Genomic DNA, 24,271 nt, shown 5'->3' on the forward strand with positions numbered 1-24,271 from the left:
AAAACGAATTTTTGCTCCTTAAATATCTCATGCATCTTCCCCCAGTATTTTGTGACTTCTGTCCGAGGAAGGAGGTGTAAGCATTAAATTAACCCGAATGATTCCACGATTGTGGTATCATCCAAGCCATGCCAGAGGACTTGAACTAGACAAACTAGTGAGAATGCACAATAGCGATAGCAAAGCTTTGTAACGCTAAAGAGCTATATCAAATATATATAAATATAAGTTCCCGAAACCTTTGACAGCTTTAAAGAAAGAAAACTTCGTCGTCAATCCTGTTTCAAATTCTGCAATAAGTTTAAGCGCCTCATCAACAGAATTTAAGTATCCTAAATTATCTGCATGTCTACCATCAATGGTTCGCGACTTAAAATTCTCGCTATGCTGTTTCTGTTTGTTCCTCAAGAATCATGGGATTTACAGCTTCGGATGTTCGGCTACATCACTTGCGGATTTCCGAGAATCTTCGGTTATGTTTTGCAAGTCATTAAATATTCCATCTCAGTCCCTCTCGACCGAGGTGGTTTTGGTGGATGGAATCTAATGCTGACCGACCGAAACAAAGGTTTCGTGCCGCACTCTTCCTCATTGAGTAACAATGTGTTGATTATTTGTGTATTTTATGGAGAAGAGTTTAATTTCCGTGGAAGTATGTAGACTGATTGAGGAGGAACTTGGCATTGACCGATCGCGCATTCGACCATGTTTTGACCAAAGTAGAAGCCGTGTCAGCTGTCTAGTAAGTGAGACTACTCGTCTTATCTTAACGTACCATGAAATCACATTTCTTGCGATTTCTCCTCTGGAAGATTTTTGATATCATGTGGTTATAATTTTGGCGGGGGGGGGGGGGATTCTGGAAGCTTAGGTAAAGCTATAAAATGCGATGCAACACACGTGTAGGATTAATGCAAGCTTATTTAAGCTTTCATTAGAGTTATGGTGTGCTTGGTTTTTTTTATTCTCACAAGCTGAAACGATGTCGAACACGATGTTTCATTTTCTGATGGAAATCGTTAATTTCTTCATCACCTCCTATATGCAAGATCCAATCTAAGTTGTGCTTTATGTTTAAAAGACACGATAGGTATTTCCTGAAAAGTTGGATTCGGTGAAACGTCAAAGTCGTCGATGGTTTCTGTAGCAAAGAACAGTATGACTTTTATTCTGGTTAGCGCACATCTTTGTTTCCCATAAGCTAAACTGTTTCTTCTGAAGTGTAAAATATTAGTGTATCATAACCTGCTGCGAGACAAATATGACAGCTCTACTGACTGTGAACTCTTGTAAACGCTGCACAGATTCTCAAGAGAATCGGCCGACACAATTTACATGGTGGGCTCACTCACCTGTTTAAGCTGTAGACTAAACAATCGATGAATGATGATTATGTGATATTTAAAGCTACCAAGGCTATGCAATGGTATCATTCACAATTCATGAAAGTGACTTTGCTCGTGGAAGTATACACCCTCTTATCTCCTCTGTCTATATACCTACCATCCACAGAGTGCCTCATTCAGTCCAGGGCTCATGTATGTACTTATTGACTTACTGGTATTTGAAGGGCAAAATAATTGGCTTTAAAGCCATGATGTTTGGACAGATGGCAGTGAGGTGTATGCATCCTGACTGATAGCCAAGTATTTTTCTTTCCAGCTTGACCAAACTCGGTGAATAAATATAAATTTTTTCATCACCCAAACTGCAGTGTTATACAAGGATTTCAAGCCCTGAGAAAAGCTGTAACAACACTTGTGAAAAAATATGTAGTTTTCCATGTGTGTTTGATATTCCCAATCAGCTGCTGACACATCACTCTTCTTTCACATCACTCTGTCTTGCTGATGAATGAAAGGTAAAGCCTTCACCATTCTCAATCCAAGGTTGTTTGTCAAATTTTTTTCTGATTATGGCTGCTAAAACACTGAAAAATTTGTATTGCTTTGAGACAGTGATGTTCAAAATTTTCTTGAAGGGGAAGAAAGCCAAAATACAAAAGGAAAAACCCTAAGTTGCATTCTTAATGGCTTTGGTACTGGCATTTCTGGCAAGAACAAAAACTGACAATTTAAAGAATTGCCACAGTGTGATTTTGGTGGTGTTCCTGAAAATATTTCTTCTGATGGCAAGGAAAAACTCAACAACTGAGGAAGTTGAAAATTGAAAGTTATGCTCGTTGTTTGTTTATGTAAAGATTCAACATGTTTTTTATCCTGAGCCTTGTAGCCAATGCACTTTACTACTTTTTTGCTGGGATGAATCCAATTTCTTTCATTCATTGTTAAAGTTAGACTTTTTTGCAGGGATGGTGATAACTCCAACCACAATGATAACTCCAACCTAATTTAGCTATATTTTAATGCAGACCCTCAGCTTTTAAGCACAATTAAGGATTTAGAATGTTTTTCAGAAATAGAATACTTCCAAACTAAAACAGATGCACCATAGACAAGATTATGATACACATGAAAAGGCTGACCAGACCTAGGGGTCAGTTGAAAAGTTCTCAAGACCCATTCTTTTTCAAGGCACAATTTGGGGGCTCTTTTTTGAGGTTATGACATTGTGGAAATTGTAATCAATTAATTGCACCATTTATTGGTTGGATAGAAGATTTAATTAATTCTAGCCAACTTTTATTCAGTTCAGGTTTTTGGAAAGAATTCCTGGAGTATTTTGTACCCTTTGATACATTAAATACTATTGAATTTTTATTATACTCAAAAGAGAAAGCTTAGAACAAAATCCTCTTTTTTGTGGTAAGATCATGTGGTACACATATTAAAATAGAAATTTAATAGAAATCTTTAAGTTAGTTTCATTAATTTCTGTTCTCCAACTTCTTTCTCTCACCAGGTTCATGATGGTTGGCTTCAGAGGTACATAGGTGGGCTCTCATCTTATGAGGAGTCAGGAAAGGTATCACCATGGAGCCCCTATGAACATCAGCTCATTTTACAGCCCTCCCACCCTGAGCCAGCTGCGCCATGGAATCGAATCAGCATTTATGTCATTAAGAAGCCAGTAAGGAGGGAACTGTTAAGAAAAAGGTTAATCTCTTTACTGTGCTATTTTAATTATGGTATTTTTAAGCATTAATCATTAATGGTTTACCTGACAGTGTAGTCATTTCAGAAGTGGATGACAATAGTCATCTTCAAGTAATGAGGTCAACTGGTCGTATGCCACCTTGTGGAGCACTATGCTCTACTGTTAGATTGGTTGAGTTTAAGACCTGTGATTGGCACATTACAGTTTATTACCTCAACTATTAAGAGGTGCAATATTTCAAATTAATTTATACCACATTGGTGAATAGTGCTTTTTGCCTGCTTATTGAAGAGTTTGGAAGTGATTGGCAAGTACCATTAACCTCTGAGCAGCTGAAAAGACAAATGGCATGTCAACAATTTAATTTTTGACAATTTTTTAGTCAACTGACAGGAATACACTTATTTTTTTGGTTTCTGTGTGGTATGTATTAAAGCAATTATTCACCTCAGTGGTGGATAGTGACCTAGTGGTTTCGCAGGTAGGTAAATAATCATCACTATTCACCCCACTTCAGTGAATAATTGTTTATTACATGAGGTATGTTTAAAGTCATATAATTTTAAATTTTGATCACCATTCATGAGTGGATTGCATGTATCAATCTGGCTCTCAATTTTCTCTTTAATTTTTGTTGTATCATTTGAATAAGTCAAACTTCCCTGATTGCCTGACGTGCAGAGGGATACCTAATACATACAAGGACTTGATATTGTAAACTGCAGTCTTTCTTTCACTCACAAGATCAAAACTTTAATTGTCTGCACTGTCTTTATACATTTCTCTTCATTTTTATTTCAGGAGTTTGGTGCTAAATCAAACAATATCCCTCAATATATATTTTGCTGTATTTTGATCCTTCTGCTGCCTGGAATTGTATTTATTTAATGATTTGAGGAAAAACTCCACTCTGGTCCCTCTTTTGAATTACTTGGTTGTATTCCCCTTGATTATTAAACTTTGTGGCAGTTTTTGGAGGGGGATTAAAAACAGAAAGGAGCCTGGGGGCTGAGGGCTGAGGGCTGAGGGCTGAGGGCTGAGGGCTGAGGGCCTACACCAGAATCACACACATTTTAAATATGTGGCAACACAATTAATCTACTGCCTTCTGATTAAGCTTCGAAACTTCACAAAATTTCAATCTTTTGAACAAATCTCAGACTTCTGAGCCTTCTATGCAATTGACATAGATTTTTTGAAAAATTTAACAGTTATTTCCCACAGTACATTTGAATATGGAATGTTACTTGAGATGATTGATAGCACTCTTAACCATTATGGTTTTTCAGCTTTCCTCAAGCTCTTGGAAGTGGAGTGGATAATGAAGGGAAATGCACTGTGTTGTCTTATGCTGAGCTGGTGCAGTGTGTGGGTGTACATAACTTGCGATACAGTTGGGAGAGTTCCTTGGATAGTTACCCTCTAGCTGCCCAGTGTGTTCAGCCCACTCAGGCAAAAAAGGAATCGGACAAGGTATTATGCCAGAGAAGCATTTCTTTGAGTGATTGTAATCCATATACCTCATTGCAATCCATGTCAATTGTCCCAATTGATGACTATTCACTTCTTTCTGAACTACCTGGAAGGTTTTTCTGTTATGATGTTTCTGACCTCTTAGTAACCATTGTTTTAAAATTCTAAAACTGATTACTTACTGTTTACTCCATTATCAAAGTGTCATTGAAATATGAATCTGAACATTCTCCATATGAAATTAAATAGAACCTTTATATTAAAACAGTTTACCAATCTTAGGAGGGTTGAGGGAGACAAACCAGGAAGTGGAGCAAGCAAGAGAAAAAACGTTGATGGACTAAAGAGACTGAATTACTTCACCTTATCTCCACCAATTTCTGCCTTTGCTGCTATTTCGCTTGTCTCTACTGACCAAGCACCCGACTCAGGCCATTTTCCTAGTTGCAGAGTCTGGCATGCACGAGAATAGAAGTTTCTTAGTAAATAGATGGTCATGTGTTCTCTTTCAGAATGTTGTTGATGAAATGCTCCTGCAAGCTTATGGTTTGTGTTCACGAAAACTATTCCCAGATACAGAGAGTGTGGAGCAAAGTAACTTCAGTTCCACCGCTGAACGTGATGCGTTTGATGATTTCAAGGAGGAATCAGAGGGCTCGTCATTATCTCTTACAATGAGACAGAATGTTGTTCCATTTATTTGTGCACTTGAGGGACAGTCTGCTTACTTCCTCATAGAACCATACTTCCAACACAGTCTCCACAACATGGTCACATTTAGTCCATCTGTGCTTTCAGGCTCAAACACGAGGCCCTTGTTTATGATTTACGAACTTCTCCATGCACTTCACTGGTACCACAGCCATGGCATAGCACATGGGGCATTAAACTTGCACGGGATTAAAGTCAATAAAGGGTTGTGGATTTATCTTGAATCACCAGACTTTTTTCATGGTTGTCAGCCAGATCTTGATGCGTCAGAAGTGGATGGGGTTGCGGGCGATAATGTTTCAACAGCTCGACAGTCAGATGTGAGCAGATCGATGATTTTGAATTACACAGCAGATGATTTACCTCGTCTTGTCGAGCTATGGGTACATGGCAAAATTAGCAACTATGACTACCTAATGGCGCTGAACTTCCTCGTGGGTCGTAGACTTGGCGATCCCAATTATCATCCAGTTTTTCCGTGGGTGACAGACTTCTCTGTCCGAGATGGCGGATACCGGGACTTGAAGAAGTCCAAGTTTCGTTTGAACAAAGGAGACAGACAGCTTGATGTGACGTACAAAGCAGCTTTGTTGGACAACAGCCAGGATGGTGCACCACCTCATCATGTGTCGGATGTACTGTCTGACATAACATATCATGTCTACCTCGCACGAAGGACTCCGAAATCGGTTCTTTGTGATCACGTGAGAACTAACTGGGTCCCAAATGAGTATCCACCCAGTATGGAAAGGCTCTACCACTGGACACCTGATGAGTGCATCCCACAGTTCTTTTCCGATGCAAACATCTTTGAATCTGTACATGAGGATCTGTCAGATCTGGAGCTGCCATCATGGACGCGTTCTGCAGAGGAGTTCATTTGCTGGCATCGATCTGTTTTAGAGAGCGACACTGTGTCTGCTAATTTGCATCACTGGATTGACCTGACATTCGGGTTCAAGCTTGCTGGCAGAGCGGCAGTGAAAGCTAAGAACGTTTACCTCCATCTGATTGATAAACACCAGACGCTAAGCAATCATGGTGTCGTGCAACTCTTTACAGAGCCCCACCCGGAGAGAGCGCAACCTTGCTTCCCTCACACAAATACCCTTTTTCTTGGGCGAAGAGATCATGAAATCCTGGACGGAAGAATAATACGGAATTTTACACATTCAGACCTTGATATAATGGCAGACAAGTCTTCTGCACTTGAAGAATCTGTTATGTCTGTGGACAGCTCTACCGAGAGTGATTTTATTCTTGGCCATCAGCCGAGAGTATCGACTGAGGGGAAAGAACACAACAGCAAACTGGTTCTCGCCCAAGTTAAAGAATCCATAAACGAAGATGACGTGCCTAAAGGCGCACAGTTTGAGCCAATACCCGTTCCAACCAACTACAACCCTCTTGAAATGTTGGAGAGATTTGAAGCTCTGGAGAATTTTAAAAACCAGTTTGGTCCTAGAGGTGAAACATCTCTTGGCAACCATGAAATAAAGGTAAGATGTGACAACGAAAAGAGATAACAAAATGTGACCTTGTTTTAGAGATCTAATCTTCAATAAGCGTAGGTATTCCTCCTCGTACCTAGCAATCGAAAGATTACTTGGTACAAGAGAAAGCCGGAATCGAGATTGCATGTTGTTTTATTTCTAATGGTGTGATTTCTGTCACTGATAACAGTCCGATGTGAGCGCTAATTTTTCCAAGCTGGTCCAAGCAGACATGGTAAGTCTTGGGTGTGCGATAGTGGAGATGCTTCTTCCTAGTAAAGTACAACTGGCTACCTGTGGACTCACTGGGAAACTGAGAAAAGAAGCCATCATACAGCTTTGTCAATCAAACGACAAACTCTTGCCAAGGTTTGTGAAGTCATAAATGCATTGAACCTTTTAAATTGTGGTTGTTTTTTGACAAAATCATATACGGTGAACGTACAGCCTTTTAACAGAGTGCATTGCCGATCTACCTTTAACTTTGCACCAGATCAGACCTAGAATGTTAGGTTACCGTCTCATTTTTGAGCTTAGATTGCAATGGAGAGAATGATGTCACGTAAATTTCATTCTACTTTCCTAGCAGGGATTTTGCGTGACGCACGTCAGCGTCGAGGTCTGCTTAGGGAGAGAGCTCATTCTCTGTTGTGTGATGCAGCCTCTATTGTTTTTTTTTGTTTTTGTTTTTGTTTTTTTTTCAGGTATGCTCGGGCTGCTGTCCATGCCCTTCTCACAGAGGGAGATAAAGATTCCCATGATGCTTTGCTGCCTCGTCTCACAGCGGATCTATTGCTTCAGCCCCACCTTGGCTTGTTTCCGTTTCCCTCATATTTCAGTGCACTACACGATTTCTTGGCCGCATTCTATCACACAGGTAGAAAAATAGAACCAAGCACCTACAAATCCAAGTTACAGGATAGTTTAGTATTTTTGAGAGGGGAGGCTGGATATACTGTCGAACAAGTTGACATAGCAGCGTCTTTTCTTCCCGATTTGCTGTCCATTGTGGATGACGAAGGTATTAAACTGCTTCTGTACCACTTGGAGCCATTATTCACCTGTCTAGAGACTCGGCTTCATGCTTGTACTCAGCTCTTTGACATGTTGGCACAAGCTCTTGGGCCAAAGAACTCAATCAAATCATTCCTGAAGTGCCTGGTGAGCCTTTTTGATTCCCACGCTTTAGATGTTTACGAAGTTATTGCAAAGCAGACGTTTTTGTCGCAGATCATTGTACGATTTGGATTAGACGGGTTTCTCAAACATGTCATCAGCTTTGTTGTGGACGCAGTTTCCTTCAATTCCAAAATGGAGTCGAAGGCTGATAAGATTGATAGGATCTCTGTCCACAGTTCAGAGGATGCAACCTCCGGCATCGTTTGTACAGAAATGGAGTATAGTGCGAAAGGTGTTCCCTTAGACATAGATGATCTGGATCTGCCTGGTGATTTCCTTCGAGAGGGCTCCGAGGATCAAGATGTTCCGATAGGGAGTTTTTCAATGGGTATTGAAGAATTTGAGACTGAGGGAAAGTTCGCAATTACCCACCAAAATCTTGGTCAAGCTCGTGGCGGCGAAGGGAAAGACGAGGTCGAACAAGTAACGTTGTTGCCAAGAGGCATTATTGACGATGAAGTAGATGCAAGATTATTTCAAAGACACATTTCAGATGATGAAGATAACGCTGGAGATGATGAGCCAACAAACAGGGGACATGTGAGCAAGATTGTGTCTATAGAAAGGATCTGTGATTTTAGTGATTGTACAGTTCTTGACAGTGGAGCTATGGAGGTGGAGGACAGGTCTTTGACAACTGCTACTGACGCTGACCAGGTCAGTGCTTGTGGTGATGACAACACTAAAGGCAGAGAGCTTGAGGGTGTGATTGCCAATGCTTGTGAAGCCTCTGAGAGGGAGAAAAATTTTAAACCGCTGGATAGTCCGAAAGTGGATGTGAAAAAGAATGTAGACGAAGCACAGGTTCAAAAGAGTGAAGCATCGAACACAAATTGTGTCGAAGTCCCTGAGGAGTTAACAGGGGAGTCTGGTATCGCAACAGGAACTGATAATAGAACTGTACCTTATATTACAACACAATTCAGTGGTAGTGACAAAGGAGATAACGTGACGGAGGAAAGGAATGAAGGATGTACTCTTGGAAGTCCTCTAGATGGTGTCACTGATGAGAAGAATAGAGAATTACAAGAAACAGAGAGAACTGATAATGGCAACAAGACTGCAGATGATATTCTTGAGAACCTTTCTTTTCCTGAAGGAGATCCAGCGTCTGAAGAGGAAGATGCAGCGTCTAGCGAAGATGATTCACGAGATAATGAACTAGACCCAGAAGATAACGTTACCAATAAGAGCAAACAATCAACCTATGAAATAAATACATTCTACAACGACACCAACTACCCTTCTAAGCCTGTGCAATATGGGAAAAAGGTCCTGAAACAGCACGATGAATTGACTCCTGGGACTATATCGACTGTTGCCGCTGAAAGCATCGTTTGGTTGGCCCCTCGTCTGGGACCCGTACTAACCTCAAAGTACATTGCCAGTCAGCTGCTGACTATGTTACCACATTGCTATATTGGATACGTGGGTACGAACGATGACGACGACGATTTGAAGACAGTGAGCGACAGCAATGCGAAATGGGTACTTTTTTGTTTGAGTAATTTCTGTACACTTTACGGAGAGGCGTTTTTGCTGAATCAATACTTGCCTTACATTAATAAAACGGTGAGTTAAAACGTTAGAAAACCTGTTTTATTAGTGATCTTAAAGTGTGTAACTTATGAAAATTGATTTTTGAACTTTGGGTCATTTTTCTTCTTCATGCATATGTATATTAAATAGTCCCTTCCAAGGAACTCTCCGGGGACTTCTTAGCGAACCCCTTAAATTTTGAAATAATGTCATTATCAATTTGATGCTGGGGGGGGGGGGATGTCTAGCAAGTTAGCTGAGTTTCAAGGAACTCTCCGGGAACTCTTTAGCGAACCCCTCAAATTTTGAAATAATGGTACTATCAATTTGATGCTGGAGGGAATGTCTAGCAAGTTAGCTGAGTTTCAAGGAACTCTCCGGGAACTTCTTAGCGAACCCCTCAAATTTTGAAATAATGTCATTATCAATTTGATGCTTGGGGGGGGGGGGGGGGGGAAATATCTGGCGAGTTAGCTGAAAGCTTTCCCATGAGGCTCTTGGTACATGGGCAACGAGCGTATGATACGCTATCGAACTTGTCATGCATTATGGAATGTTTTCAGTTTATCATAAAACAGTTTTGCCCTTTTTTTTTTTTCACTTTTATTAGATCAGAGGAGTTCAAACCAAGGTAACCCAAAGAGGTGAAGCTGCATTGGCGGGGGTACTTTCACTTCTCAAGTACTGCATTCCATACTTATCCCGTGACACTCTGGCCTCAAACACTGAATCTCAGTTGATGACCGGCATCTTTCAGCCTGTCATTCGCATCCTGTCATCTTACACCTTGACATTTCCTGGCGGTTTTTCAGCGCGCCAGGCAATCTGTCGTAGCTACATCGATGTTTTAACGGTGGTTTGCTTGAAACTCGAAAGAGAATTTGCCCGAGATTACATGACTGCTCCTCTTCAGCAGTTTTTCTCATGTTTTGAGCTGGAGCGCATGAGGACCATAAAAATGAATGAAAAGAAAGAGGGTTCCTCTCCTTTGACGTATGAGACAAGTTTTAACGATGCCTTGGAATTAGAAAGAGCTCCCGAGGAAAAAGAGGAAAAACACATCTCAGGTTAGTATTTATAGATCGATAACAGACGCTAAACCGTCGATCGTTAACTCCGTTAGCGCGCTTTCAGATCGGGTGCCGCAGTTATCCGTGCGGTTAATCAAAATAAAGGTTATCATAACGAGGCGCCAGTAGGAACTGAGAGTAAACACATCAAACCTGTCTCAAGCGCCATCAGTTTTAGTTTTACATCTGGTTGGCTGAAACGGTGGTGCAGTGTTCCCAGACCAATCCCGGAACGAAAAATAACAATAGCGAAGCAATTCTGGGCACTTTCAAACTTCCTACAGTAAAAGGTAACTCGTCACTCTACTTGCGAAATTACTTCATCTCCAAAGTTTAACAGGTAAAATGACAGAGAAATGAAGTTTCCAAACACTCAATATCTGTTTTTTAAAAATCAGAAGAAACTCTTAAATTAAGTTTGCCTGTTTATCCTAGCCGTGTTTGAGAATGTTGACGGTAAACCAACCGAAGGATACCTCTACAACTCGCCTGTTTATGAAGAGTTGTGTCAGACATTCAATCCTGCCATTGCTCACCACGCGTTTGTTCCGCTTTGCGGCATCATGGGAAGCAAATACATGGAGACCTCGCTGCACAATCATGACCTTATATGGAACTTGTGCTGCAGTTACGATGCTCAACTGTCTCACCCTACGTGCGAAGATAATAGGGCGTCCGAGGATGAAGAAGACGAAGAAGAAAATGAAAACCACAGGGTGAATATTGGAACATCTGAGTTGGATTCTGAGACTGTGGACGGATCTCGTGGGGTGGATAACTCACCAGAGGAGCAGTCTCAAGACAAGAAAGAGAGCAAGAAAAGGGAGAAAGTCAAGAAAATGCCTAAGCCCCCAATGTGGTTTATTGGAAAAAGACTTTCAAAGACAAAGGATGTACCTACCAGCCTGTAAGTCACAATTTCTATAATGCATTGAAAACTTTACTCTGTGGCAAGAGTTGTTCATTATTTCATGTCCGATGGCCGGCCGCCACTCTTTATTCAGGGTAGAAACTCGCCAGTAATGTATTTCTCTGATTTGTAATGATAATAGGACTGAGTGGAGTCCAATTCGGTTTGTAATCATACCAGTGATAACAAAATCCGACGACCGTGCATAAACAGGTTTCAGTTAATGCCTTTTCCTTGCAGCGATTTGTTTATGACGAGTATAATAACAGACCGAATTGACGACATGAAGTCTTATTACCAATTAATCATAAAAATTACAATTTCTGATGAAAGAAGAATAGCCAAGTTATGAAAGAGGGAAAATTTGCCTTAAGAAACTGACAGAGAAGGCGGAAATTGTTAAAAGTTGCCCTGAAATTGACTGCAATCAAATGAATGTGATTGGTTGATTTAAACTACAAATTTGAGTGTGATTGGCTTATTGAACTGTCCGATAGCAAACTATCCGATAACAACTTGGCAGGTGAATTATTGGAAAATAGGAGTTTTTTAACCAGTCACAATCGAGAAAATTGTAATTCTTATGATTACACTGAAAAGACGATAGTAGCCTGTTTTGTGACTGAGAAATTAGTGCAAAATAAGAAGCAATCACAGAAGAGGGTAATGGTGAATTTTACAGTTGTATACCCTGTTGCCTAACCTTTGAACAGTATTAAGATCGCCTGCCACCTCCTTACGATAAAGGAGAGAAACATTTTGAAATCAGCAATAATTTTATTACAACAACGTGACCTTTACCTTGTAAACTGTGCCAACTGAGCACACAGCTTATAAAACAGACGATTTAGAGATTACTTTTTTTATATAATCGCGTGATGTTATGAGGAATTAACGTGGAGGATCAAGAGAAGTGTCGAGAAAGGCAAGATGTTTTTAACTTTAGGCGATAGTTAATCTTACCTCTAGGCCATTTCCACACTAGCTTTCATTTCGCCTTGTAAATGGCACGGAATTCTCTTTGGTTCATTAGACCGTCCTCTTCATCGTCGGACCAATATCTACGTGGTAGCTGGCTAACGCAGTGGGAAAATCAACTCAGTAAGTGAACTTTATTTGATAACTTGAAAACGTGAGTATACGTTTACAGTAACGCTAACTATAAATTGTGTTGTTGTAGTTTGCGTGTCTGATCGTTGTCTCTTTTTGTAATTGGATTAAAAAGGTAGTTTCCTAGCATGTGTAGGTGTCGTTGTTGTTTTCCTTTCCTTCCTTCTTTCTTTTTTTTAAGTTTTTTTTTAATTTATTCTTTGCCAAAATGATAGTTTAATTTGGTGACGTAATACCCTACAAATAACTGAAGCTATGGGATTTAGTCGGTAATTTAAACCTCCTAAGCAGGAGAGTTATCAAGTTCTCTGTACAAGAAAGTAAAAAATTCCTATCTGTTGAGGTGTTTTTGTGTTTCTTGAATACTACTCTCGTTCCTTTAGGTTTGAAAGGAAAAGAAGGAAACAAATTCAATCTTCAACAAGTCAAACTACAAACTTTCACCGGTAAGGATTTTTTTTTTTTACATAAATTCTAATTTCTCGAGGTCGGACAAGGACTAATGAAGAATAATTTCACAGTATTGCCTGTAGTTCCCTCATCAATGTTTTAAAAATCAGCGTTATATTGGGCAGAATGTAGGGCTCGAAGAACTGCGTGTTGTTACACACATTCTTGAATTAGCCCTTTAATTTCAAGAACTGTCCAATTTGAAACTTTTCTTCTCGATTTCATTACATTATCCATGGTAGCTACCATGTTATAGCACCATACTCTCTTGATTACTCTACTTAAGAGTGTGTAAAAGAGGGGAGAATTACTAACTCGATCGTACACATTTAAAAATTATCCTGAAGAATGTCAGGCTGGATTTTCTAGAATATTTCGAGACTTTTCAATCATGTGCTTTTCTCAGAATGTTTGGTAGCTGAATGCTCTTGTCTGGGAAAGCTTTTCACCGTTGGCAGCGGCCCCTGCCAGTGGACAGTTCTAATTTTTCCAGAACAAGATATGTACTAAGACAGCTTCGCTAAACTCCCACTAACCTTTTTAATACCATAAATGGTTACTGGGCAGGTCACAATGGACCCGCCCGTTCAGTCTACGTTCAGGACAGCGAGCATTGTTTCTTGTCGGCCAGTAAAGATAAGACTGTTAAGCTCTGGTCGCTTAGCAACCACGGTGATGGCACCGCCCAATCGGCAAGCTCGTGGACGTATGCTCGGCACACACGGCCTGTGTTCCACGTGAATATGGTGGAGTCCGTACGACAAGGCGTGTCTTGTGATGGCAGCCTTCACGTTAGTCATGATTTTTAATTTACTTTTCTTTTCCGCGCTTGAATAGTTTTGTTAATGTTGTTTAAAAATTAAGTGTATGTTTCTGCAAGTGCGTTGGTTGAATGTTTCGTTCGGTTTAGGGCACATGAATTGATTTGTTTCTGGTATGTTGTTTTTTTCGTATCTTCATTCGTTCGCCTTAGAGCATTTGAGTGCTTTTATCTGCTACTCGGTTGGTCGTTCGTTCTGTGTTTTCGTTGTCGCGTCGGTTGATTAGTTTACTCCTTTTAAGACGCTTACCTCTTGGTTCCCTGGGTCGTTCCCTTCGGTCTCTTGTGTTAGTGTAGCTTCGTTTTCTTTAATTAAACAGACACAAAATGTCACACCTGCAGTTCGAGAGCCTTTTTAGCTGACACTATGGTTCTCTACTTGTCGTTTGAACCATTTCGCCCTTTGTTGGTTATTGATCTTTGAATCCTAACAATTGCATCTGTGGAGCAACTATTTGGTATGTATTTATATATAGTACATTCGGGCTCAGGTGTTTTTTTCTTCTGTTTAAGTTATGGGATGCGGTCTCCGATCGTTGTCTTTGGGTCTACGACTACCCCAGGAACAATCCTATCGTTGCCATAACAACACTTCCGGCTCCCAGCAAGTGTGTAGTGGCCGCCATGGCTGAAGGAACTGCAAGGTAAAGACAACAACGACAAGGGATTGATACGGTATAATCTAACCGACAGAAAAATACTACAATCCTACAAACTCAACTTCTTTACTAAACAACGAGTAATATTCTTAATAAGGAGCGACCCTTAAAGACAGTGCAGTACCTGTCCTTGATAAACTTACTTAAGCCCACTGCATTCTATATCTTAGCTCACCACTGAGCCGAACTCTCAGTTTCATCTAACGTTTCTTGAAATTAGCGATCTTTCACTGTAGCTCTCTCTCACGGTATAGCTTTCTAAACAGCAACAACAACAACTACTACCACATAACTGAGTTCTTAAATACATTCACAAAGTGTTCTGGAACATTCCACAAGCTTACAGAAGAACTATTAAGTCGTATTACGTAGTAACTGCGTGACTTGATGAAGTGGTCTAGAAAGTTCTATGGTACGCATGTCAGCATTACTTAGCAGTCTAGAGATTTCTAAAAGCTTATGTGTACAAAAAAAATTACTCATAACAGGATGGCTTCACTTGTCAAGACGAGCGGCTTATTAGGATTTTTGTTGGAGTCCAAGCCAGGTCATTGTGTCATAGTCCTGGGACATAACACAATGAGACAGGTTACTCTCACAATGCTTCTCTGCACCAAATAGTGTTATGTGAAGCAACCAACTGCCAGGGAAATTGGAACTATTTCTGCTGGCTACCTGCGTTACACAACATCCCATCGATGATTAGTGGTGATATTATTAATTAATTAACGCTATGGAAACCGATACCAGTCTGAGTTTGGGCCATCTGTTTCCTTTGGTTTAATTTTTACTTTTCTCTTTACGGTACTATTGGAAAAAGTCGTCAATCAGTTTACCAGCAGAATCCAAAGTTAGCGGTCATAAAAAATAATCAAACAAATCTATGTGTAGAGAATGCGTCTCCTTATGCATCGTAATTATTTGATTCAAATGTCAACAAAGGAAATAGTTAAAATTATATGTTGTTCTCATTGCGGTTTAAGATGTATGGAATATGTTTAGTGTACAGGGCACTTTGTGTACAGAGCCAGTTTATCTCAATGAAAATCACCGTTAATATTTCGATAATTTATTCTGGCCTAGTTATTATAGGTTGGCCATATGTTAAGAACTGAATAAATATTTTAAAGGAAACAAACTATTACTCCGGCATAAAGTACACACACGCTGGGGCAATAATGATAAGGCACGCAGAAACAAGGAAGGTTGGGGAGAGAGAAAATTTACCGTGATTGCAAATGACAAACTTAAAAACCTCTGGCTCTATCTTTTTTTTCTGTAGAACCTTGACGCAGTTTATTGCAACAACTTATTCCCCAACATGTGGTTTGTTTTGTCAGGTTTCTTGACGTTCGTCAGCATAAATTCGTCACAGAGTGGAAAATAACAACCAGTAGTGTACCAGGTATTCGATCGGCTACTTTCAGTATGGGTGGACACGACCCAGGCATACTGGGTCTACCGTATTCGCACGTGTATAGGCCGCACTTTTCTTCCAAATAAATTTTGTGCAAAATGGGGGTGCGGCCTGTACACGGTATAACTGAAATCAGTTTCCCTCTTTCATCAAGAGGCAAGGCCGCTAAGCTATATTTGCTCGTGTCCCTAATCACATACGCAACTTCACACGATCATTACTGAGGAAATAAAACAAAATGTTAGTGTACTTAGAATACAAATCTAGCAAAAGTTATCCAGGTATCTTTTCTTTTACCTTTTTTTTTAACTTTAAGACCGTTTTGAAGATGTGACTAACCATTGTATTTGCAATGTTTGTTCGATCGATGGCATACTATGTTAGATTATTTATCGTGATGAATTTTGTGATATAAACAAATATATTTTGGTGGTATGCGGCACTCGCCAGGCCTTTTGCTCTTTCGAGAAAACGTGAAATTATTTCTTTTCAAGAAAATATGGTCAGAAGTCGGGGTGCCGCTTATACACGAGTGCGGCCTATACACGTGCGAATACGGTACTTGACGTCGAGGCTTACTGGTAAAATTTCAGAGACAAGAACTTGAAAAACATTTCTTCTCAACTTTTGTTTTTCATTAGGGTTCATGACACAGTTGAAGAGCATTCACGGGCAAGAAATTTATAGTACGATGAAAAAAGGCAAACGAAACAATTCTGACTACTTGAGAAATCTCCGATTTGCTTTCTCACAAGCAAGTTGTCTTTGAAATTATCACCATAAGCCGTGACTTGATGTGTTCGACCTAGTTTTGCTAGGTCAGCTCTCATTTTCGTTCAACAGAGTGTTGTTTCCCCTTTCTCTACACATGCATGAAAATATTTCAAATTTCATTTGATCGTGATATGAAAGAATTACTTTTAGAAAATGACTGCTGTTCGAATATAACCCGGGATGTGATGGCCACTCTCTTTACTACTTTACCGAGCTTTCAGCTGCTAAATTGTCCATTAAAGAAAACACAAAAATGTAATGTAAACCTAACTCTGACGTAGAAGCTAACCGCAAGAAACTGCACCAATTATATGCTAAATACAACCAAACTCTAACATTGAGAGCTTTGGTTTGCGGCACCGAACAACGTACTTTGTACGATACCATTGAGGAATTGAATATCCTTCTACTGGATGGAATTGAGTGATCACTGTTTCCTTAGCCCGAGTCCAAGCATAGCAAAGGTTGACTATTCAGTAGCTCAGTCGTGGTTTACCTTTATTTTCCAAAGTCACCAAGTTTATACTATTTAGGGCCTGTTAGTGTTCCCGCGGATGAATGATGATGATTATTTTCTCTGGTTTGTTGTCTTTAGGTACTGTTCGTGATGTTTGCTGCAGCCCTGATGGGCGGTGGATCGCTTTTGGCTTCTCAACTGGGCTGGCATCTGTGCTGGACATTAGAGGTGGGCTGCTTCGTAGTCAGAGGCGCGCTCACACTGGCGACATCTTTCAGGTACAAATCATTTATATACCATGTGTTGATGTGATGAAATGGTCGTGTTTTATAGAGTTGTATGTCCTGTTTTGTTTGTTTGTTTCATTGAAAAAATATCCTTCGGTATATTGACAGTGTTATTCACAGTCACAAGGACTTTCCTCCCTCATTTCTTTTGCCCCTCGCTACTACAAAAGGATGAATGTATGTTAGTCCCTCCCCAGGTACTCAAAACATCTCCTGGCAATTCTTCATTTTTAGTAATGATGTGGTAAGATAAATGCTCACACCTGGGAATACTTCATTTTCCATGTTTTATGGTATAAAAAAAGAAAATGGGATGGAAAAAAAAAATGTTCTCTAAATTTTACCAACGGTTTCGTAGGTCAAAGCCTTTTCGAGCTCGTCTTTTATAACATCATCAGTGGACTCTGGTTTATCTTTGTGGAAGGATGACGGTTTTCGCCTGAAAACACTAAAAGGTAACGCATTTGCCAATGCTCTTAGTAATATGAAGTGTTAGTTGCCTAAGTCCGCTTCTGTCCAGTTCAGTTGTGAACGGCACTTTCTCTCAGTGGTGTTAAAACATTGTGAACTTACTTTCTAGTCAATTCGTTACCCTTGTAACGCTCCTCTCCCTCTCGTCTAATTAGGTATTAAAGAGCAGTAAGAGAGAATCAGCTGAGAGGTTGAATTCCCGTGAAGGCCGCCTGATAACAGACACAACCCCTCTAAGTCTTATGTGGATCGTTCCCATCTTCCACGAGAACCCAAAAATAACAAATCATGAGCCATGCATTTTTCTTACATGGACATCTCATGCGACGTCTCCTCCGTTCTCCGACAAACAATCCAAGCAAGACATTAACCTGCTTACCTAGCGATGTTTCTTTCACCAAAGCGATGGGCAGTGAAGCCGCGAGAGGCTTGGGACGGAGAGTTTCTTTCTCACTCGCGGCCTTACTGCTCATCGCCCAACGCAAACAGAACCGTTAGTGAACACAAAACTGCCAGCTACGCATGTAACATTTTTCGTAGGAGACCAGGTGTTTTTATCAAGTTGAAATTATTTTCCTAGCTTGAACCTCTCCTGGTAGAGCCATTTTTTGGGATTTCTTTGGCTTTGTTTTGCTTCGCTTTAAGATTGGTCTATAAAACGCGTGCCTCCGTTTCAACCAACAAAATGTAATTTAATACTAATCCTGGTCATGGTTACTCGTGTTTTCCCGCGCTTCAAGCAGTTTGCTTGTTTTTACTCTGAGTTCTCATGCGTTCGTGGTGACATCTTTCTTGAACACTGTTGTGATTACTTTGCCTTTGGTTTTACATCGCTCAATCAAAAAAAGGTAATTTCTTTTCAGAATACGTGATGGAAAGGGGTAGCCTGTGAAAACTTGATATCTTCTTACTCAGCTCAATTTAAGTCGATAGCTTCATGCTTGTTTTCTCTTTTGTTTGTCGGCTTTCCTTCTTTTTTCGTTTCACTTGTTGTGAAAGGTAGATTCACAACCTCAGTCTTTCTGAAATCATGCAGCTTAAAATGGAATTGATTAACGTTCGTAGAGAGTAATTATTACTTTTTATCTGACAGGTCCTAGCGATCCTCTCCCCTCTCTACTAGTGTGGGGAGATCAATTGATTTCAGCCACTGTTGGCGGTAGAATTGGTGTACACAGCTTACAGGAGGATCATTCTGAGGTAACGTTTCTTTTTTACTTTTTCATTATCGCCTGATCTTTTTATCGCTTCTCAGTTTGGTCTAGATCAGCTCAGTCGTAGTCTTCATTTCATGAAGAAGATTGAGAGAGATTGTACTTTGGTTCTGATGCTCTTGTATGTCACCAGAGGAATGTCTTAATTGGTGGCTCAGTATGCCTTGACCATTTGCATCCATCAAAGTCGCTATTTTGCAACCTAAAAAACAGAAAGGACGCTTGGTTTATTACTATGTGAAACATACGTCATGACCTCGAGACTAAGATTTTGCTGTCGGGCCCTCATCCACTCGGTTATTAAGTACATGATATTTTACTGATATACTAACTTTGTTCTTTGTTACACCCTATTTACCTTAGTTAAAGCCCAATGAGCCAGAATTTCACTCAACTATAACGTTAGCTGGTAGTCACTTATGTGATAATTGCAATCTCGCCCCTAGGACATTCTCGGGCATTTTTCAATGCGTAAGAGGCCTGTGGGCATGAGGTTACGATTATTTTACCGAGCTTGTCTTTATGTCATCGTTTTGTCTTTATGTTCTTATCACAGGACCCTTACATCAGTTATAAGCTGAGCAGCGATGTGTTCCGTGGCAATATCACGTGTCTTGGTTACCTGCCACTCAATAGGCTGCTTCTGATTGGTAACGACACAGGCAACATTGTGCTCTGTTCCTAAAGCAACAATTCTTTTAGAAAAACCCTAAAACCAAATTATACATATTAGATCCTTTTATGAGTAGAATGTAAAACGATGATGCTCGGGAGTAAATGTCGGAATAAAGTATATTTCATTTCAAATTTTCTGTAATCTGTAAATGTTAAGAACTTTTTTGTTGCCACATAATCTGAGTCAATCACAGAAATCAGTCATCAGAAAGGATTGGAGAGCATAGACAGGATTAAATGTATAATTCATGGGACTGTTATATGATACTTACCAAAACCTCTTAGAGTTAATCAGCTGATTTTGTTACATCTGTCAAGTCGTTGCATGTCTAACTGTTACCTTACAGAATTGAATTATTCGTGTTCGTGTAGCAAAAGCAATTATCGTTTTAGGCAAATATATTACGTTTAAGTCCTGTCATTTGTGAAATGTCAATTACTATTTTATAGAAATGAATCTCATAGTCATGGAGAAAAAAAATTATTACAAATTTATCAAAGTGAAGTTATGTAACATTGTAAAAAAGCTTACTATTGGAAAAAATATCAAATCAAAGGGCACCTGTAGCTAACTCGTGGATAAAGTATTAAAGAGACATATACTTGTAAAGTTGCTATCAGTAAACTTAAGTGTTAAAAAAAAGGTAGAAAGTAGAACCATTGCAAGTATAGAAATTGTAGTACTTAAGTATGTGATGAAAACCCTCGGGGGGGGGGGGGGGTACATGGGTCATTTTTTGCTAAGTATGTGCAGCTGACTTCTCAGAACCTCTGCCGCACTTTAACCTATTTTGTGGCCAATTATAGACCCCATCTTTGTCTGCTTTTAAGCAAGATCGGAATGGAATGGGAGCCGTTTATTAAATATTATAAAATAATTAAAATAGTGCGCGCGCTCTGATTGGCAATAAAACCATTTTACACGAGCGTATGTAAACACGGTTTTCATACTGAATCTTCTCGCGAAGTTCTCCTGCTATTTACTTAGAAGTAACTCAGTTTCTTTAAGTTTGTTTTGAGTACAGTAATGGAAGAAGAAGATTTTCCTTGGAGTTTAATTTTCCCAGTATTCAAGAAACGGCCGAAAAGCCAAATGAACAACAACAACAAGCACGTCGCTTTCCTTCGTTGCAAGAAGAGGCTCTTTCATTAGTTATTTTAACGACCAGTTTCTTCCGAGATAAGCGTAGGAAACCACTACGCTTCGCGTCGTGGTTTCCAGCTGATCGAGTGTTCTCCCAACTTCCCAAGAGTTTACATCAGGTTATGTAAACACGGAAACCATTTTACATTTCTTCATTTAAATATGGTAACAACTTTTTTACCATGAATCTTCCTGTTATGAATCCTTACTTGCCATAATTTTCTTACGCCTAAAATCTCAAAAATGTGTAACCCCATTCTAGTAACTCTATTGAAAATAGCTGGAAATACAACGCCATAAAAGTCAATGCAGTCGTGAAAATGAGACCCTATCCAGGGGCACATGCGAAGATTGCAAACAGTCGGTGTATATATATATATATATATATATATATATACATTTTTTTTTTTAAATTTTATGAACAAATTGATGTCATTGTTGTAAGAAGAAAGTTTTAAATCGGTCAACCATGGATAAACTATTCCCAAACGCCAGAGCGTCAGGTTTTCTACTTCTGATAGTGATCTGTTAGAGCACCATAGAGAGACAGGTGAGGACAGCTTGCGAGCCAAGTGCTCAATTACATCGTACTGGCTTGCGCTTGACCTGGTCTCTGGGGCACGAAGCGACCCGGAGCACTGGTACTAGTCTCTTGGATGGATGCCAAACCATCCCTTCTCTTTCTCATCTTGCTGTGTAAATACCGTGTACTTTCGTTCTTCGAAGACAGACGGTTACCTGCTGAAGGTTGGTTACAAAAGAACTGAAAGAAACAAACCTGAAGGAGCTTTTCATGTTATTAAACAATCGCAAATTCGGGGAAGGAAATCCTGAATGCTACATCAGAACTAGATTTCGAATTTGCGTCAATATCTTTCCACCTATGGAAAATTGAAGCAACTCGAAACCTAAAATGCTTCAGTTCTTACTTCATATGATAGTACATTTTTTTCATATTTTTTATAATCATAGTTGTTAAAAAATTGAAGCCGTAATGATAATTTGAGTTAGAGATTGCGCTTGTCAAAGTGCTAAATAGGAAATGATATAAAAAAAAATTATAAAAAGGTGAGAAATGCCAGTCAAGATAATTCACTTCCTGCTCAGTACCAGAGAAAAAATTTAAACGATATGATCTGACCAAGATTTCACAGCGTGTAGGCCAAGGTAAACCAGCCGAGTTTCCATTCGCCTATCGCACGTGATTCAGTCATAATAATCATGCGATTCGTGAGTATAGCGTAATAGCTAACATGATCCACGGCAAAAAAACAAGCGTTCACCGTACGGAAAACGAAGGTTGAATTTACGGAAAACGTGGCAATTTACTATCGTTTACTCGTGTTTTGCCTACGGAAAATCCGACGTTTTCTGCGCGTTTTCGCATCGGTGAATCCCAGTATTCGTTCCATTATTCGGTAGTTTTCCTTTGCGGTAAATGCAGGTAAACAATTCATTTTCCGGCATTAACCGCTCGGTTAACACATGGCAAACAGCGTGTTTTCCTTTCGTTCATTGGCATTTTCCGAGTGAACAACAACTTATTCACCGGAGTTAACAGCTGAAAACACGCATTTTCCGGGAAGGTTAATGTGTGTAAATACGGGAAAACATAATATTTTCCAGAGTTTGCAGTTCGTATAACGCATAGAAAATGCCATGTTTTCTTTTGTTCGCAACCATTTTACGCCCGGTGAACGAAATGTTCACAAGAATTATCCAGTCGAAAGCATGCATTTTCCAACGTTTTTCCGCAATAGTGAATTCGAGAAATTTCGTGAAAACGCATTTTCAGGCGTTTTACCTTTTATTGTTGTTCGGTTAATCTATGGAAAACGACATGTATTCTGCCATTTACAGCCATTTTGCGCATTCCAACGTTATGTTCACTGGTATTAACCAGTCGAAAGCATGCATTTTCCGGTATTTTCTGTAACGGTGAATTCGTGCAAGGGATGCATTTTCCCGCGTTTACTGCCGCACGGTCAATTACTGTTCGTTGTATTTCACTTCCTGGACTCAGCTCTACTGCAGGTTCTCAAAGCATTTTGTCCTATTTCCCTCTCCCAGACAGGATTAGCACTCCTTTAATAATTCTTATCAAGTTTATTAATGCACAATGATGTTAGCGGTACAATTTTTTTCAGAGTCCAAAACGGAGCCTGATAACAATCATGTTTGTCATCCTTATTTCACTTTACACATTTTTTCTCTCTAAATCCAAAAGAGGCAAAACTTAACCCGTACAGTATAACTGATATTATAAAATTGGAAGGATGACTGTCTGAAAAATTATGTGCGGGTCTATATATACAAACTGTAAACATTTTGCAAAAATGAGTGTCAAGGTTTGAAGAAAATATAATTATGTGAACTTCATGTGCTGAGGGAATCAAGGCAACATTCTGAGAATACCACCTTACATTTAATTTTATACCTTAGATCTATTTTAAAAACTTCTAATGTTTGAAATTGCAACTGAAGAATAAATTTAATTGACAGAATTTTCTTAAACCTTAACTGTGAAGGCTGCATGTATCTTTGACTCTGATATATTAATTATAACAGTTTGAGCCAAATTTGAAAATCATTGAAACTTCTAAAATATTTACTTAAAGAGAAAATATTTACTTGGACTGAGAAAATCTTGGAGTACTCCATCTGATGGAGAACAAGAGAACTCTAAAAGGAAGAATGAAAATTGCAGCCACCTCTAAAATAGCAGATATGTCAAGGATTTTGGGCTCTTTAAAATGAGCATGATAAATTTTTCTCACTAATAAAAATTCACTTAAATGCACAATTCTGTGATAATGTAGTGTGATAATGTTCAAAAATCTATTCATATAATGTGAATTGTTTGCCAAAAAACACCTGCATTCAATCCTGGACATAAGTGCCAAATGGTGGTCAGGGAAGGCAAAATATTCTAGAAACTGATTTCACTATCCACTGACAATAACTTAAATGTAGGCTGCTCAATTACTTAAATTGCTCAAAATATTACATGTTATACATGTATATGTTTACAGTCTTCAAACTCTCTTGTAATCAACCATGATTGTACAGAAGTCTCACTTCACATTTGCCAACTAAGGTGGTTTCTTGTGAGAAAATTGAAATCAGCAAATTGTCAAATTAAAAACTAAATTCAGACAGAATAAAAGAATGGAGATGGTAGACCTACATCATCTGTATAATTGGGTAGAAATGTAGCAACTTCATAAGAGATGGTCCTAGGGAAGAGAGTTGAGTGACTGTATACTAAAATTAAAATTAAATTTAGGTGGTGGCCCAGAGCAATTTTTCTGGGATCTCTCTACTATTTCTATGACTTGGTCTACCAACCCTTCTATTCACT

The 24,271-nt window shown here is 39.4% G+C and overlaps 2 protein-coding genes and 1 long non-coding RNA gene across 8 annotated transcripts in view; 1 reads left to right on the top strand and 2 right to left on the bottom strand.

Moving 5' to 3' along the window:
• Positions 1-525: 525 nt before the first annotated feature.
• LOC113670404 (WD repeat-containing protein 81) lies at positions 526-20,703 on the top strand. 6 transcript variants are annotated; one of them, XR_016188740.1, is made up of 18 exons: positions 526-742; positions 2,863-3,056; positions 4,347-4,530; positions 5,043-6,740; positions 6,925-7,103; positions 7,439-9,485; positions 10,063-10,519; positions 10,958-11,429; positions 12,466-12,533; positions 12,926-12,988; positions 13,560-13,783; positions 14,326-14,456; positions 14,960-15,059; positions 15,754-15,876; positions 17,258-17,397; positions 17,765-17,861; positions 18,971-19,077; positions 19,648-20,703. XR_016188740.1 is itself a non-coding variant. In XM_027186547.2 (17 exons), exons 1-17 carry the CDS (start codon positions 626-628, stop codon positions 19,774-19,776), a joined length of 6,372 nt encoding a protein of 2,123 aa, XP_027042348.2. In that variant the 5' UTR covers positions 527-625; the 3' UTR covers positions 19,777-20,703. The 6 variants fall into 6 exon arrangements, 2 of the variants coding, with proteins under 2 accessions (XP_027042355.2, XP_027042348.2); XR_016188741.1 differs by having other exon boundaries at positions 15,812-15,876; XR_016188742.1 differs by lacking the exon at positions 14,960-15,059.
• Positions 12,530-14,750, bottom strand: LOC149042708 (uncharacterized). The gene is made up of 2 exons (XR_016188747.1): positions 14,615-14,750; positions 12,530-14,449 (listed from the first exon to the last, which is right to left on the bottom strand). It is a non-coding gene; the product is annotated as an uncharacterized LOC149042708 (long non-coding RNA).
• A 2,301-nt stretch (positions 20,704-23,004) lies between the features above and the next one.
• The window catches only part of LOC149042709 (uncharacterized), a 3,462-nt gene continuing 2,195 nt past the window's right edge, over positions 23,005-24,271 (bottom strand). The window contains exon 5 of the mRNA XM_089213439.1: positions 23,005-24,271. This exon is cut by the window's right edge and continues 224 nt beyond it. Coding sequence (XP_089069565.1) covers positions 24,193-24,271 — 79 coding nt within the window. The 3' untranslated portion in view covers positions 23,005-24,192.

This window comes from Pocillopora damicornis, chromosome 7, assembly GCF_964200805.1.
Source record: "Pocillopora damicornis chromosome 7, jaPocDami1.2, whole genome shotgun sequence".
NCBI classification, from domain to species: domain Eukaryota; kingdom Metazoa; phylum Cnidaria; class Anthozoa; order Scleractinia; family Pocilloporidae; genus Pocillopora; species Pocillopora damicornis.